The following is a 17807-nucleotide window of genomic DNA, read 5'->3' on the forward strand; positions in this document are numbered from 1 at the left end:
GAACCACCAGTACGTTCCACTGTGATGCAGCTCCAGCTAATGCCATATGAAACATTGCCTGCAGTAGTCAGGAGGCTTTGGAGATCCAGGAAGCTTATTTACTATAAAATAGCACCTTTCCTACCCGCTTGGACACCGCTGTTATCAGGCATGTTTAGGACAGCAGTGTGCAAAAAGGCCCGGCCAGAGCAGGGCTCGCTGTGCCAGACAGAGAGCAGGTAGGTCTTGTTCTGAGACACTGGCATCAAAGCAGACCACATGGACACAGGGTGGGACAGACTGAAAAACACTGGGGCAGTGACACACAGACAGCACACACCATGTTAGGGCAACAACTAGGGCCCTTAGTTTGGAGGGGAGATGCTAAACAGCATGGAAAGGGGATGGGGGAGGGCAGTTTGAGGAGCAACTGGGGTAGATTGGTGCCAAGATGGAGAGATGGAGGGGAGCAGAGAGCCAAGCCAGCCACAAATGCAGAGCATCCGCGTCCTGCTGCTGCCCTCACGTGAAGCCTGCCCAACTCCTTTGTGCCCTTCTCCTCTCCCTCAACCACGTGTGCAAGCCTAGGAGCAAGGGGGAGGTGAGAGGGGGCCAAGGAGGGCTCAGCTTGGCCCCGTAGCTAGGTCTCACCTTGGAAGGTAACGCAAGGCCGCCGTATCGCAGAACGGCCCTCTGCGGATCGACACCGGGCACGCGAGTTCGGGGCACCTCGTGGGGCAGGCAATACTTACAGGTGGCAAACCCCAGCCCCGAAGTGGTGGGTGGGCAGAGGGAGAGGGGCTGGTAAGGGCACACACAGAGTAGCTGGTCCTCAGAAATACGACCCCATCACTCAAAGCAAAAGGAACAGAGAAGGTAACACACAGAGTTTGGTCCGAGTACAGAAGTGGTGAAGGCTTTACTGCAGAAAGACGATAGAGCCTCCCTCCAAGGGGATAAAAGCTACTGAGGAGAAAACAGCCAATATAAGGAGAAATCTGGGCTTTGAATTCAGGGATCTTCAAATTCAGCATCCCAGGCTCACTTCCCTCCTGGGTACAACGCTATTTATTTTCACACCTTATTTCTAATTCTGTAGTGCTGTAACTGGGAAGAGGCTCCTGAAAGATCCCAAGCTCAAACAAGTGCAGTAGCAGAAGAGCCAAACCTTTTCATTCCCTACTGGTTCATTCGCAGGGCTGCAAATGATGCTCTGTAGACCTGAACAAAGTTACATTTTTCTTTAGAAGCCTTGAAGCTTCACTGGTGGAAGCACAACGCCAGTAACAACAAGAACCACGCGGACACCTCAAAGAAACCACAGATATCCAAAATAACTCCTTTCCCCCAGGAAACAGAGAGCAGAGCCTGGCCCAGGGTGTTAAGTAGGGATTTGCGGCCAGCTTCCACCAGGAGGGAAAAGGAATGAAACATAGGCGCACAGAAAAGCCCCAGTCTCTAAAATTTATTGCTAAAACATGCACTTGGGGTAGATGAGCATACCATGACAAACTCACTGCTTCTTCATTGCCCATTTGCCATGATTTTAATATTTCTGGGAGGATAGGCAAGCTAAAAGTCTCAAATATCAATGGTAAGTCCAAACTGGCCAACTTAGAGCAGGCTGGACTCAAAAACTTCTGGTGACTGCAGTAAGAAGGGTGATCCTTTTGCAGTGAGATCACTTCTGTGTGGAAAGCACCATGTCCACAGGGAGTTTCCCAATTACAGCACGCTACAGGACATTAGAATAGGGCAGCTTTAAAGGGCAGCATCTCAGAACATCAGATTGCCTTCAACACACCCACAGGCTTCAGCATCAGGCTCTCGAGGTGTTCATGATTACAGACCATGCAACGTTCAGACTTTCAGGGTCCCGTGTGAAGCCGGATGTTTGAAAGCATCGTTAAAAGCTGCATTCTGCACTGTCCATCTGCAGTGAAGCCGTAGCAGAGAGGGACAAAGACAGAGAAAGGAAGGTTGAATGAAAAAGAGAAAGAAGAGGAAAGCACCAGAATTACCTGATCATGTGATAGCTGTGAGATGCCAGAATGCAGCAGAGAGAGAAAGAGGAGGAACATGCACAACAGTCAGAGCAGTAAGAAAATAAACAAGGCAAAGAGGCAAAAAAGATTGGTTAGAAGTCATCACAGTTGGTATTTCCTCTCCAGAGAGGCTGCACAGATCCTGTCATTGGGGCGGAAGCAGAACAGCATGAGCAATTCCTACCGTGACTACGGAAGAGAGAAAAGCCATGCGTAGGAGAGAGAACGAGCACATCGAAGCGGTGGCTCTGTTCCCACCCACCCCCCTCGTCTTTGCGTGGAGGAAGCAGCTTTTGTTTTGCCCCAGAAAGGACTTGGAAAAACAAAACAAAGCAACACAACAACAAAGAAAAAAAAAAGAATGACATGTTTAAGGCCAAAGGCCAAGCCCCATTTCCAAGTTCCGAACCACATCTACAGGTAGCTGGGCAATTCTGCCACAACCGGTTTTTGGTATACCCTCAACACAGCGACCAATACTTCTACATGGTGGAGATGCCACGGACAGCAGAGAAACAGGTCTCTCCTGAGCAGGATGCACAAGGTAGGAGCGCTTGGAATAATAAGACTTTTCCTGCAAAAAGTCCACTTTATGGTGCTAGTATTTCTTCTTCTTCCTTCTACTGACTTGGGGGTTTCATGACCAGAGTTGCCCCAATGAAGTGATCCAAAAAATGAAGCTTGACCCTGCTACTGATGGACCCCACATGGCTAGACCTCTCTGAGCAACTGCTTTTTATGTGAGAGGTCCAGAGGCTGGGCAGGCTGCTCAGCACTGCAGGTAAATAAATCCTGGGGAAAGCTAGTGGCAGCTTACAACTGTCCTTGCCTGCATCAGATTTCCCCTTGGGCAGGACAGAAATCCCACAGCAATCAATCATCCTTTCCCCTCTTACCCTGCTTCCACACTCCCTACCCTATCAAACCACTTCCAAATTGGAAGAAATTCAGTCCATGCAGAGAGGAAGAGGCCAGCTATTGCAAAGGCCACATAGCTGCAACTTCTCTCCCTCTCTCCAAGCAATGCATCATTTCATCCTCCTTTGGGACCTGTAGCTCACATTCAGCAATTTGAATCAGTTTAATTCCTTTATCCATGGTCTTCTGGGTCAGATTCAGAAAGCCTGCTGAAAAGTGCTTTGGGGGAATGACACGAAAGACTCTGCAAACATCGCATCACCTTGGTTTACAAATTCTGCTCTCGAGCAGAAAGAGACCTGCCTCTTCCTCCAGACTCCTCAGTGCATTTCTGTATCTGATACAGTAAGATTGAAGAGTGGGAAAATCTCCTATTAGACCGCATCATAAGAGAAATCTCATATTATCAATGTGAAGGGGCAGAGGAAGCTTTCAGACAACACAGTTATGATGCTCTTCTGGAGTTAAGGCTTTAATTGGCTGCAACTCAAACCATGAGACTTTTTATTCCAGCTCAGTACTCCGTGGCCCATGTCACGATACATATTTTGAGGGCAAGCCACGTCCTTCAGATCTAAGATCACCCAGGCAAAATTCTAATCACGTTGCCAAACTCATTTTGGTGTTGGTTTCATTAAATGTTGGGAAATCTAATCTGAAAGGACAGTTCTGAACCTTCCTCTTGCTCTGTTATCCTGTGCTGGAGTCAATGACCTGCTGGGCACAGGTCCACCAGCCTGGAACTACGCAAGTCATGAATTCAGAGAGACATAATTATAACAGAGCCGAATGCATCTCATGAGGTATAACAGACCCAAAATCTCACCTGAAACCTAGTCTATTGTACCAGGGCAAAAACAACCCAGGAAATTACCCACCCTGGGGAAGGAAGGGGATCGCTGCAAGCAGGTGATTTGGGACGATGTGACAGTAAAATCACTAGCTCACAAGGCTGAAGCAGATGACATTGCTACTCCTAATGACAGGGCATTTTGGGTGTCAGTAAGGAAGGAAACTGCAGGTCCCTCGATATCTCTAGGACTGTAGTTTGTGCATGCCAAAGTAGATGAGATTATAAAGGTAGGGGAACAACAAGTGCAGTTTCCAAATGACACTTCTCCTAGGAGAAGTCTTCTGCTTTTCTTTTCAGGGAATGCACCTCCCTTCTTCAGCTCACGCTTTCCCAGAGAGGGTTATTACATTGTCGTCACTGACAGTTAAATGCCTCTTGGGAGAAAAGGCACATCAGCGGGAGGACATCATGGTTTCCTCCAGTATAATCAAGAGGGGGGCAGTTTGGCCAGGTCTGTCATTAGGAAGTTGATTTGTCTCCTACCAATTCATCACTGTCTTAACTTGCCTTGCTCCTAGGTTTTCTGTTCCATGCTTGTTTTGAAAACACATTAAATCCTTGCTCTCTCTCATCTTTGGAAAAGCGGGGAGACTCTCTCCATGCATCAGGCTAAGGCCAATATATAGAGTAACTGTTTTGATCTGTTAAACCATAATAATTTTGAGTCCTCCCAAAAATGTTTCCATTTTGTCTTTCAAATGGAAAGAAACTGACTTTAAAAATGCCCAAATATAGAGCTTTCTCAAATTATAATATGTCCTTCTTGAAAACTATAACCATGAAATCTCAAAATATTTCCTCTTCTTCCCTTAGAGCATTTCAATCTTCCTCAATGTCCACTTCCCCGAAGTATTTACAGTTTCTCTCCCACGCACATTTATGAGCATCCATAAGGAATCTATCACTATTATTTTGAGATCTATCATTCTTCTCAGCAAGAAGCAGTAGTGACCTCATCTAGTTCAATATCTTATCTCAGGAGTGGAAAGAACATGCCACAAATACATGAGAGTTCAGCTGTAACAATGCTACTTACTTCTGGAATATAAAAACTCCTACAATTACGATAAATGAAATGAGATCAGATGTGATCCAGATTAGACGGTACTCGTCTGGAGGCTGGAAGACAAAAAAAAAAGAGAAGCAGACCTTATACCTTTCGCTTTGTACAATCACACAGAGACCACGTATTGTCAAGTTATCACCAGGGTAGAGTGAAATGTCATAAACCTTGTGATTTACATGTGACCCCTGTAGCTCTGTTCTTTTCTAATGTTAGCACATCACTCAAAATGACTTCATCAGAAAAGACTGCAAACAGCACATGAAAGTTTAAAATTGTCCCTCACATTTTCTCAGAGCTTTGTGGGCTGAAAGTTTCCTATCTCAACTGTACCGCTAGGTGAGGTAAGATGCTATTTGGAAATCCAAGCCTGGAAGAACAGAAGAAATTTATATATATACACACACTCTACACATGAAACATTCGGGCTCCGCTTCGAATGCTTTGCTAGAATAAGCATTACTTATTCTGATGTTCATGGTCGAGCTTATTCTGATGTTTACGGTTGAGCACAGTCCCTGCAGAGGAGGGGAGCCCTCTGCACTTTAAGCACGTACTTTTCAATTTCTGTCCTTTAACGTACAGGTAAGTCAGGGGTTGTAAGCTATTTTGTCTCCGTTTGCTAGTTTAAGTGACTATCATCACCACACCAACCATCTGAACCTAGCATAGGAGCATGCTGCTTCACATTCACTTTTGGGTTGCCCAGGAAAGAAAAAACTGAAAGACAAAGTCAAGGGATAATTAATAATAAACAACTCCTGGTGGTGCTCAGAGGGTACCAACTGGGGAGAGCCATCCGCAATAGCTAATCAACTTCTGCTTTGCCAGCCCAAGCCGGAAGAACATGGTCCAAACCAGGAAAAGGTCACTGACTGCAGACCACACCAGACAGATCCATCACAGCCACCAATACCAGCATTAACACACATAAGTAATATTTCATTAGAAAAGCAGAAGCCATAATGCAAGTGGGTGCATTCATCAAAGGTAGGGTGACACAGATGAACCAGTCTGAAGCCATCAACTACGCTAGCTCCATCTTCTAGCACAGAACAGCTTGGGTTTCCTTCTGTTCTGTACCTCCTCACGGGTCTTAATTTATACTGTGAAAGCATACTGCAGAATTAGCTGTGTAATGCTTAAACTAGCCAGTGCTTCGCATGGAGATGTAATCCTTATATTTTCCCTCTTAATTATAGAAGGGTGACATCTGACATGGCGTTGACATTGCATGAAGATCTGGCTGTAATATTATGTTTGCCGCATCTCTTAAGATCAATAGATACAAATTGATTGTGTTCCCATTTGCAGGAGAATGCAATCATAACTAAGTAATTTGAATGAAAACTCAAAAGTCTCCCAGTTTAGAACAAAATCTACACATCCAAACTTTTTGTTCTGTGCAAGCCTTGGTATTCCACAAGGAAAGACCCAAAACAGCAGGATTTCCTGTGGGGTAAGAGTTGCATTTCCCAGCATGTATACCATGCCATAGGTGGACATGCACTCAGTGCTGTGGGCAGTTAATACCAGGACCCTGTGTTGATGATTATAGGTGTTTTTTTTTAAAGTCCTGTAAAAAGCTCAAAGCTATCTGTTTTCACACCAAATCAAGGCTTTGTGAGCTCAGATCTGCAATTGCAAGATTATCAATAGGGGAAAATTGTATTTTTTCCAAAGACACACACCCAACACGCATAGTCATTAGGAACACCCAGTGAGCAGATGCCACCCCGGCTCTGTTGAGGAAGGGCACGGGCCAGCAAAAACATACGTTGTGTGGAGACAACCCATTGTATTGCCTCGCCCACTCCAAGACCTGCACAGGAATTTGCTATTCCCACCACCAGCGTTGCTACATTTCACTAAAAATTCCTCTTTTTCAGATAGGGCTGTTTTAGAGGGATTATTGTGTTTGTCACAAACTTCACACAGCCTACACCCTATTCCTAAAACCCTCACGTTTGCAACCCTTCAAACCAAGCATCAATACTGTGTAACACTGGCTCTCGGCTCCGAGGAATATTTCCAAACAGTTAACTCTCTAACACCTGTTAAATTCTTCTCCTTGGACTCATTTGCTCTTCCCTTCCCTAGGCAGATCCGTCAGAGCACAAGACGAAACAGCTTCCTCCTGTCCTACCCCCAACAGGATATATCAACAAAAGAAGAGTTGCGCTTACACCTCTGCAGCTGAGCTTTTATTTGGGGAATACTTTGGTGCAATTATTTCACCATTTCCCATTTGCCCTACATGCTGACACAAATATTTCCATTTGGTTCAGAAACCTAAAATGCTAGCCAGGCTTTCAGAGAGTTGAGTGAAAGAGCTATGTGATGGAGGACAAGGGGCTGCTTTCGGTCTCTGGCTGTCCTTGTCCAGCAATGGGGCAGTCAGAGGTAAAATCTGTCCTTTTTTGGGAGGGGGAGAGGGAGGCAAAAAGGCAGCTTTCACAGCCTGCCTGAAAGCTAGGTTAGCTGGTTCACCTGCGTGCCTGCTTCTCTTGCAACTCAAACAGCTACTCAACAGGTCTGGAAAGGTGTTTTTCCTTGAGAGGAAATAGGAAAAAGCACGTGGGCAAAACGGGCAGTCTCCAAGGCCCCCAAGCCCTGCATGAGGGGAGACGGAGGCCACCTGAAGCACGGGATGACGCAGGAGATCTGTTGCCAGCTCAGTGCGTGGACATACAGAAAGCAAAAACCCTCAATCCCAGCAGCACGTTGAACCTAACCAAACCTTTCTGGAGAAATCCATTAGCCGTATGGCTTCGGTGGTCGATGGCCACCTTTCCACCCCTCTGCCATCCCCTCTCCTTCCAGGGACTTGCGGTGTGCTCCCAGGCATCGTGCTTACCATTAGCCAGATGGGAGAAGGCACCTTGCGAAGGACGTGGGAGCTGTCGGAGGTGACCGACTGGACGCCAGCGCACCACAGGATGGAGTACAGCCAGGGCTCATTCACAGTATAGAGATTCACGCTCAGGTTTGCCGTGGCATAGTCCCTGCCGCAAGACAAGTGGACAGAGGGGTTAGTGCTACAGCAAGAAATCAGGCCCTCCACAGCTCGTCCTAGTGTCCTCACGTCAAAGAGGAGAGCTCTCACCATCAGGCAGTGGGATAACGCTGACTAGATTTATTGGCTTTTAACTGCATGAGAGGGGTTTTTAAATAGGGCACAATCGCTTCATAAACAACCAGAGGATATTGCTATCAAATGAGTTGAACTTGAAAGGTTTCTTCTGCTCTCAGAGGCTATCCAACCCAGGCCACAACCCATTTCTGACGCTTCTTCACCAAGGATGGACACACCATATTTTTTTGTAATGACTGCCTCATCATGTTGATGTAAAATTAACATCTGGTTCAGATGCCGGTAACACTTGGTAAGTAATTTACTGAATTAAAAACTGGCAAACCGCATTTCCAACATCAGTTCCTACAACCCCCATGCCTCTGCTCTGCGGACGGTTGCAGGGTCACCGCTTCCAGTCTTACGGATAATCTCTAGTGCCCTGAGATCGTTTTCCAAGAAGCTAAAACTTAAAGCTGGTGTACAGGAGCCACCGGCAGCAAACCAAGAACTAGTACTGGACTCCCCCTGCCCCAGCGATTTGCATAACTTGTTCAGTTTCCTTATCTACAAAGCAGAAACACCGCTAATCTGCCTTGCATAGGCAGCACAAAGGTTAATACTTGCAAATTAGTATCCGCAAAGCGCTTTGAGGACGAAAGCTGCTGTACAAGACGTGGACAACTCAAAGCTCGTAACATGATCAAGCTGCTCCAAAAGCTACAGGATACTCAAGGGCAGAGCCAGTCACAGCGATGCTCTGTCCACACACTGATTTTTCGGGGGCTGAGAGAACTGTGTTACACCAGGGCTTGTTGAATCTACTCTGGCAGCGGCGTTGAGCTAACGCTTGCGCTGCAGGACTGCCACGACATTTGACTGGGCACCGCACAGCCTTCGGGGTCAAGAAATGCTCAGGCAGCAGGTCTGATTTTAGAGGGATTAGTAGATAGATGAGAATATTGGCGTGTGGACATCTCCATGAGAAAAAGCAAATAGGTAGTAGAAAACAGGCAAGAATTATCCTGCAGGTGAAGCATAGACCTGATTTGATGGGCAAGCAAACAGACTGATTGCTGGCACCTACAGCAAGACACCACTGGATCACACTAAATAGGACCACACACTCAAACAGCTGTAGGCTCAGCTCTTCACTACTCCCATGTCCACATGGGAGTAAGACAGACAGACAACTTCTTTAAAGATATTTTCCCTATGCAAACCTGTTCAATTTTCAATTATTTCTTTAGAGAATAAAGTCAAAGTCTAAAAATGCAAAAGCTCTACTAGAGATCATCCACCTTTCCTGAATGCAAGAGAAGAGGGCAAAGCTGCGAGTTAACACACTGCACATTTCAAATACACACTCAGGTGGGAGAAGGAAAACCCAAACTGTGCCAGTCTAAATTTAAGTTCCTCTTTTTAATGAAAGAGGAACCAGTCTAAACAGGTGACAAGGGCAAACCAAAACTGGTGCGTTTTCTGCAGAAGGGATTTTCTAAAAGCAAATCCAGACTTTGGACTAATCATAATTCCGCAGTAGCAGCTCTGGAGCCGAGGAACAGACGTGAAGTGCAGCTGCTAATGCGGATGAAACTGCAGTTGTAGGCACTCAATGTGAGAAGCTCCAACTTTTTTCAGAGATGACAGCGGAATAAGAATCAGACGACTCATATTTGTATTTCCAAAAGGTTCATCATATCCTGAATTAGCATGTAGAGCTATGACAATCAACTGCGTGCCCCTGGGAACAGTCTGGATTTGGGTTGATGAACAGGGACACCTTTGCACAGCTCCAACTTTTAAGCACAAGTTCATCAAAAATGATATCTTTATGCAGACAAGGCAGCCTGGGATGATCAGGAAAAAGATGCTGCGGGGCCAGGATGCATACCGGGCACAAGGGATGCGAGGTGCTAACGACACCCACCACAGAGCACACGGGCAATCGCACGATGTCCGAACGAAGGGCAGTACCTGACATCCTCATTCGTGACCTTGGTGTAACGCAGGTTAAGTTTCACGATTCCTTTCTCTTTCATGCGCTGCGCGTCCAGCTTGAGGCCAGAAGTCTGCTGGAAACCCGGTGCAATCTGTCTGACCAGCTGCCGCTCTGCGTCCGGCAGCCACATCACCTGTGGACGGAGGGAGACGGAGACGGCAGCTATTGCAAAGACGATTCACCAAGCAGGTAACACGAGGCATGTTTGCAGACATGCCGTTTACACCGAGTCAGAAGCTAAACTACATCAGACACTTTGCCTTATTGGTCATGCAAAGTGCCTTAGAGACACTTAGAGTCCCTCACCTCTCTATTCAAGCACATCTCAGGATTGCTGGCAAGGCCAGAGGGCTTTAATGAACAAAAAAAAAACCCCAACCCTTTTGTCTCTAAGGAGAGGAGCTGAGATATAAAGAGGTCAGGCAAAGGGCTCATGAGAAGAGGCATAGTGTAGTTCTTAAAACCTGTCCCTCCTGTCCAATTCAGGGCACAGAGAGAACTAAGGACATGAGGCTAAAATTGACAGTGCAGGCAGGACAGAGAGGAAAAGCCTCCCACAGTCCCATGGTTGAGATTAGTTTTATTTAACCATTTTATCAACGTTACATCTATTCCAACCCAGGGCAAGGTTTTCTCTGAATTCATACTATGCTTTGAAAACGTGTCAAATCAACTATCGCAAACATGCTCGGCTGCCGGATGTAAAGTGGATGCAGAAGCCAAACTGGGCAGTTTTATAGCTTGTGCCATGCGGAGACCGGGCCCAGCTAGATGATCTTAGCAATACCATCGGGCATTGTATTGCTCATTTACCAAGGCATCAGAGCTGCCCGAAAGCAGTTGCATGCAATTTCAATAGGGAACCAGGGCGAGAGACTTCAGTTTGCATTGCAATATCTACGTTTCGACTATTATCCCCTTGCCCTCCATCCCGCTGTGAAATATCCAAAGGGAAGACAGCACAGTCCTCCTAGGGATCTAGTAAAGCTGGTAGCAGTTTGTGGAAAATGCACACAGTCACTGTGACCTCAGAATGAATTGGAAATCGGGTGGCAGTGTCACTCATTAGAAAGACAGACGGAAGTTAAAAATAGCTCTGTTCCCTCCTGGGCCCATCATTGCACAAGTCGGAGCGCTGAATGCTCCCACTTTTCTGTGCATACAAATGCAACTAATTGGTACAGATGAAATGTCTAAGCTGCAAGCGATGTAAATCACTCCACTTGCCAGCCATACTAAGCTATTGTCATTCAGTCCAAATTCACGGGAGACACCAGGACAAGTGAAAGGACAAGATTTCCTTCCCAAGACAGGCCAAGGAGAGAAGCTTTCCAAGGTCCCACCACAGTTCCCAGGTATGGGTGCCCTTCCAACACATGAGAAGCAGGACTCTCCCTCTAGGAAACTTCATTGCATCAGAGCGATCGTGTTGGGTGATACTTTATACTTTGGGGCCAGAGAACATAGATAACAAGGCTGGCTGGACTGTGAATGCAATGGCTCAAGTGTTTAGCATAACCCAGTAAGGACAATTCTAGGGAAGAATTGAGAGCTTGGAGGAGATCTCTGCAAGTTTATGTCTCTCTTTGCTGGAAGCCCTTCCTTCCTTTCCAGGACATGCATTTCTCCTCCAAGCAGAGGCTGGCTGCAGCAGTTCTTTGGCCCAGGGAAAAGGATTATTTAAAACTAACAAGTGGGAAGAGGAAGGGCATTCTGCTTTCGCACTACAACTGGCATCCAGGTCTCAGCCTCTTTCCCCATGTCTGGAGGCTCTCAAAGCGCTTACATAGGAAAAGACCTTAGGAGGTCTCTACTCCAACCTCTCCTCAAAGCAGGGCCACCACTAAGTTCAAAGCAGGTTGCTCTAGGCTTTGTCCAGTCAGATCTTGAAAAATCCCCAAGGATGGAGGTCTCACAGCCTCTCTGGGCCCCAGTCTCGATGCTAGCCTGTCCTGACGGGGGAAACTTGTTTCCTTATATCCAGCAAGAACCTCTTCTGTTTCAATTTATGACCACTGCATCTCACCCTCCTGGGGTGAAGAGCCTGCATCTGTCTTCTCAGTAACCTCCCTGGAGGCATTGGACAGCTGCTCTTGGGTCTCCCCAAAGCCATCTCTTCTCCTGGCTGAATAGATCCAGCCCCCTCAGCCTCTCCTCACACAGCATGTCTCCAGCCCCCGACCAGTCTAGTGGCCTGTGCAGGACTTGCCCCAGTTTATCAATGTCTGTCTTGTGTTGGGGAGCTCTACCAGAAACAGTATCCAGGTGGGATTTAATGAGAGTAAGGGGAAGAACTACTTCCCTCCATCTGTGTTAATACAGCCCAGGATGCCGTCAAGCATCGTTATTGCCAGGGCACATTGCTGCACAGGAGTAGTTATCTCAAGTGGTTTTCAGAGGCCCATGCTGACCCTTGCAGGATGGTATTGCCTCTTGGACCACCAGCCTGTGGCACCGTCCTCCCCAGCATGACCTCCTGGCACTAAGCAGCTCCGGACATTTCAAACTATTAAGTGCCAAACAGACCAAGTGAGGCATTCAAGAATACGGGCAGCCCATGAGGACTGCAGTTTCGGAAATAAGAAGAGTTGCTTGGGAGTAGACTGGGGACATTGTGGAAGTGACTAGAGAGAGATCCCACAGCGTTTAACAGCAGGGAAAGTAGGGCCAAAATAGATACCCCTGAGGGAAAAACACCCTCATGTTCTACAAATCCCCAGCCAAAGGAATTCTTTGATTCCCAAAGCAGCTGATATAAGCAGATAGAAATTAGCCCGTTTCCTCCTGTTCGTAAAGCCCTTCCCTTTCGCACAATGTCACCAACTCGTTTGCCCACTTTTCACAGAACTCACAGCCTGCTGCCGAATTCCCGATGCCAGGATGGTTTCCAGGGTGATGTTGATATAAGTGCTGTAGTAAGGATGAGCAGGTGGCAGGTCCTGGAAGTTCAAGATGACTGATGTATTGTCCTTGACCACCTCTAGCATATCTGCCAATTTGCAGACTGACTGGTTGGCAGCTTCCAAGTAGTCAGACTTGGAGAGAGACCCAGCCGTCCAGAAAGGGTCATTCTGAAAGCAAAGCATATCCCAGCATTACTGCCACAGAGCCCAGACTGCCGCAGTACGGGTGGAGCTCCTCTGCTACCCCACCTTGGCAACAGCAGGCAATGCCGACAGCTACACTCAATGCCTGTCTTGCAGCTTGCCGAAGTGTTTCAGGAAGCCAACTCTGTGCCTTAGTTTCCCCATCGCAGGGTAAGTCATAGATCCTTTCCGAAATGCTGTGCTGCCCCCTTCCCACCCCCCCCCCCCCATTTCCAAGGAGAGCGCTGACCTAAAGGGTACAGGTCAGAAGCAGGCAGTGACCAGAGATAGGAGGAAAGCCTAAAATGAGGAAATGGGAGCAAGGAGCAGGAATTAGCAGTGTTCATAGAGGAGGCGAGTGAGAAGTAACAGCCTTCTTTGGGGGCTGGCTGAGCTCTTGTATGAGGACTAAGCGTATTCAATCCAATTTGCACAAGTAGTAAGTTAAAAATATGCTTTCTCACACTGTATGTGCTACTGCAAAAGATTCTTCAAGACAGAGTTAAAAAAATACAGCTATTGTATAGTATTGTATAGCTAAGAGTGATCAGAGAGGAGCTAGAGGTTTGGAAGAGACCTAACCACCTACACTCTCCTAGGGCAACCCCTCTAAGTCCAGAGGAACAGCCTTTCCCTTGGAAGCAGTCTGTTTCAACATTTAAATGCAGGATCACCCTCCACCTCTGACCTTCCTCCACAAAGTGCTTGAGATCCTTCAAAGCAGAGGATATAGGCAAACATGGACCATCCGGATTTAAGGACGTTCCGCAAACGACTCTGCCTCAAAGAGCCAAGGACATCTCCCAGAGCAGCCCTCCAGCTCTTGTCTCAACCCTTCTCACCTGGTAGGAGGCAATTCCTCAGCATTCCCGCGCCCGCAAGTACATCTGCGACCCAAACAAGTTTCTGTGCTGCCCCACGTGCAGCTGTGTTACCTAGACACTCCAATCACATCTCCAAACCAGCACAGGTTGGCACAGCAGTGAAACCACAGTGTTCAGGCTGCCACTGAGCAAGCACCCAGGGTGCTCCAAGCAGGCACGTGAAACGAGGATCTGAGCTTGTTTGACTTAGCATGCAATCCTAAGAGGATGCCCTAGCAGAGGAAATGCAAGCCGTTATGCACAAGCCAATTTGCGCACAGTCAGAATGCCAGTCCCAGTTTGCTATCTGCAGCTGGGAGAGCTGGAACCTGCTCTCACCACCCAGCCTGAGGAGGTGAAGGGCACCCAACAGGCAAACGAGCAGACACTTGCCATGGGAAAACAGAATAAGGGTGGCAAAAGGGAAAAGTCAAGCTGCGCATTGGAGCAATGAATTGCGAAAAGTATTTGAAACCTGCTATTAAATAGCAAGCCACAGCTTGCTCTTAGCATTATTGCAGTCTCCCATCAAGCAAGAAGATGCAGTCACAAGTGGTTGTGTTTACAGGTAAATGAAGAATATGCCTGCCGGGGGAACTGCAAAGGAAGGCAGACACTACACGATCTTGAAGAGGGTTGGTCATATATACCACTCTTTTCTGTTCTCTTTATAATCAGGTTCCCCCTCTCAGGATCTTGACATTCCAGGAGGTGGGAGAGACATAGAAAGACAATGCAATTTCTCCTCAACCCCAAGTTTTAGGGCAGAGAGAGGACCAAGCACCCTGAATCTCAACCAGGGCTCTTGGGAGGCTACTAGCAACATCTCAATGATACACGTTAACAGGTGGCAGCCACCTAGGAAAACTGCCTGCACAACAGTAAATATTTAGTATTCATATTTCCCCACAGCATAGGGCAAGGAAGAGGAGCAATGTGCAGCTCACAAGCTGAAAAAACATTCCAACTCCATTCTCCCGTCTTCCGGGCCATTTCTCCAACCCTTGGGCAGCAAAGCCCAAAAGAGGCCATGAACGTGAACGGTGGGATGCCAGGCTCTGTGGCTTGCAACATGGACAAGCAGATCAACGTCCTAAAACTGACTGCACAAACAGAGAAGCCCCTGCTAATTTTCACCCACCCAGTGGAAAGAATCTTCCATTTGACAAGCTGAGATTAGCTACCAAGATGCCCCAAGCAGCAAAGAAAAGGGCAAATTAAGTTGAGCAGAAGACAAAAAACATGGTTCATGAAGACCTGACGTAGTCACGCTTCAAACTACTTCATCGAGGACACAGATCTACACTCGTCCACCCCAGGGCAGCTTCAGGTTTGAACTTTCATCCTGTGGCCTTGGCACCAAGACAGCCTCTCCATGGCCTCACGCACCTGTAGAAACCACTCTCCAGCATTGAGCTTTTCCAGGTCAGTCCAGTTGAACATGGAGGAGTGCTCGTAGGCCAGCTCTGGAAACACTTCCTCCACATTCGTTGTTCTCCTGAGTGTTTTGTCGTGCATCAGAAATGGCACTCCATCGTAGCTGCAAAGAGAGTCAGAATCCCCATTACCTGGTGGAAATGAGCAAACAGATACAGAGTACTAAAGAAACACTCACTCCCACTTCTCCCATGGCTTTGTGGGACCACATCAAAATCATTGCCAAGGTCTTAACCAACTTAGCACATCCAGTTGAAATCCAAGAGCCTTCTTCCTTTGGGTGCATCTCATTTCAAATGGTCTCAAGAACACGAGATACCCAAAGGAGAAACCTCTTGGATACCTCCTAGTTGTTCGCTTTCATTCAAATGCTGACATAAATGAGAACACCCATGATAAACAAAGGTTGCTGCAGTGTTCACAGCTCCCAGTAACATCACAGGTTTTCCGTACCTCATATGCATACACACACAGAAATTATTCCCATGCTGTAAATAGTAGATAACGGGTAAGATTTTCAAAGGCTTTCAGACTATATGGGACCCTAAAGTTCATGGGCTTTCAACAAGATGTAAGGACTCCAAGCTTTCAAAATTGCTTTGGAATTGCCTTTCCCAATTGAAATTTGTTTTCAGGAGATAGTCATGCTCATACAAGTAGCTACGTTCATGCAACTTAAAGAACATTTACTTCCCAGTCAAAACCAAATAACCAAGTGCATGCCCTATGGTTTTTAAGGCACCTGGATATTACAGAAGAGTGGTTTCAGGAGACCTAAAAACTTTTTCAAAACTTTCTTCCAGACCTATTTTCTCTGGCTGGGTCAGTGGCAACACTACAGATGACAATGATAGTTTCTATCAAGAGCTAGGGGACATGGAGTTGTCCACACTCAAAAATCACGACAAACCCAGCACAGTCAGCCTGGACAACAGCAGAAGATTATAATGGCGTTTTCCAAAGCAAGAGGACAGGACGCGAGCTGGCTGGCTGGAGGGGAAAAAAAAAAAAAAAAAAAAAAAAAAAAAGAGTGCTTCATGCCCACCCCTCCCTGTGCACTTCACACGGAGGGTCTGGGGAGCTCAACCCCTGTAAGGATCCCGTCTTTGCACTAGGAGACTCAAATAAGGCCTGAAAAGGAAATAGGGTTCAAACTCATATGAATCCAATTAGGAGACAAGCCAGAGCATTCACCCCAGTGCTAGAGAGTGACCAAAAAGACCAATTTTAGAAGGTAGAGCAAACGCTGTCCCAGCTCTGCCACTGCCTGTGCAAGGCCGTTAACACAAAGGTCACTTGCATCTTATTTTCTATTTCTAGCATGCATTATAGCAACTAACTTCCCTCCTCCTCCTCACTCAAAGCGATGCTGACACAGCAACACCATGCTCAGCAGCAAGCACACCAAGCTGCTGCAATCAGAAGGCTTTCTAATAAATGCTGTTAAAAAAATGCTCAGCAACTGCAGAATTAAGTGTGGAGTGTTTAAGGAAGATAGGAGCTCAAGTCTTAGCAGTATCTGATGATGCTCTGCGAAGAGATGTTAAGCCTTAACCACAGTGCAGAAATCCTATGGGGCATTTAACATTCGCTCTCTCCTGCCTAATCCTTCCCCTTAGAAAAGTCAATCAAAAAACACAGTCCAGGGCTAACCACAATGGATTAGCAGGCACTGGTTTGAAAGAAGTAATTTGGAGAGAAATCACAGCTTTAGAAGAAAAGGACACGTGAGAAGAGGCAAAAGATGGGATGGGAGCATGAAGAGATACTATGCTCCTGCTGCTTGAAGCAAAGACTTTTCAAGTGCACCAGTGCTGCTTTATAACCACAGCCACCCAGTTCAGGGTGCAGACTGGGTGCAACATTTGCCCCAGCGAGAAGGAACCAACCCATGGCCGATACTCACATGGAGAAAGAACAAGTAGGAAGCGTGGAGACATCCAAGGAGGAGAATTGAGGGAGTGAGTCTGTCATGTCAGGCACAAAGAGCATCTTTCAATGGGATTAGGGCAACAGTCGGGGCTCTGCTGCAAACCTTTGCCAAAACTGCTGTCAGCTGTATTGATATGTCTGTTTTCAGTCTGAACTGAAGGCCACTGGAGTCCTGTTTCTATAAAAAGACATAGGTCTCCTAAAGTTGGCCTCAGATAATTAGGCCATCAAGGGTGTCATTTCAGCTATGGGATGCCCCTTCAGGACGGCTGATGGGTGGCAACTTGGGAATCTCTTAGAGCTGTTCCATCTCTGTTCCCCAAAAAGGCTGCCTTTCCCTTTGTCTAAGGCTAAGGAAAGCAATCAGTTCAGCCCACGCTGTGACGTGAGGTGTCATCTGGTAGATGGGCAGTCAAGCTTTGTCTTTTTAAAACAGTTACGGAACTGATTTTTGAAGAAAGAAGAACTGCATCACAAACATCCCGATTCATTCTTCATCCTTCCACAATGACCTTCCATTCCCCAGGGGGAAGAAATTCCATCAGTTTTTTACATC

General features: G+C 46.9%; 1 protein-coding gene across 12 annotated transcripts in view; it reads right to left on the bottom strand.

Annotated features, from left to right (window-relative positions):
- GDPD5 (glycerophosphodiester phosphodiesterase domain containing 5) overlaps window positions 1-17807 on the bottom strand; it is a 179389-nt gene that overhangs the window by 7099 nt on the left and 154483 nt on the right. For 8 of the 12 annotated variants that reach the window (XM_068930746.1, XM_068930750.1, XM_068930749.1 and 5 more), the window contains exons 10-15: window positions 15272-15422; window positions 12786-13004; window positions 9909-10066; window positions 7716-7863; window positions 4832-4914; window positions 2001-2015 (exon numbers count right to left, since the gene is read on the bottom strand). In XM_068930746.1, coding sequence (XP_068786847.1) covers window positions 2001-2015; window positions 4832-4914; window positions 7716-7863; window positions 9909-10066; window positions 12786-13004; window positions 15272-15422 — 774 coding nt within the window. The remainder of the gene's footprint in view (window positions 1-2000; window positions 2016-4831; window positions 4915-7715; window positions 7864-9908; window positions 10067-12785; window positions 13005-15271; window positions 15423-17807) is intronic. The other 4 variants (XM_068930755.1, XM_068930757.1, XM_068930756.1 and 1 more) reach the window with 1 other exon arrangement.

This window comes from Struthio camelus, chromosome 1, assembly GCF_040807025.1.
Source record: "Struthio camelus isolate bStrCam1 chromosome 1, bStrCam1.hap1, whole genome shotgun sequence".
In the NCBI taxonomy this organism is placed as follows: domain Eukaryota; kingdom Metazoa; phylum Chordata; class Aves; order Struthioniformes; family Struthionidae; genus Struthio; species Struthio camelus.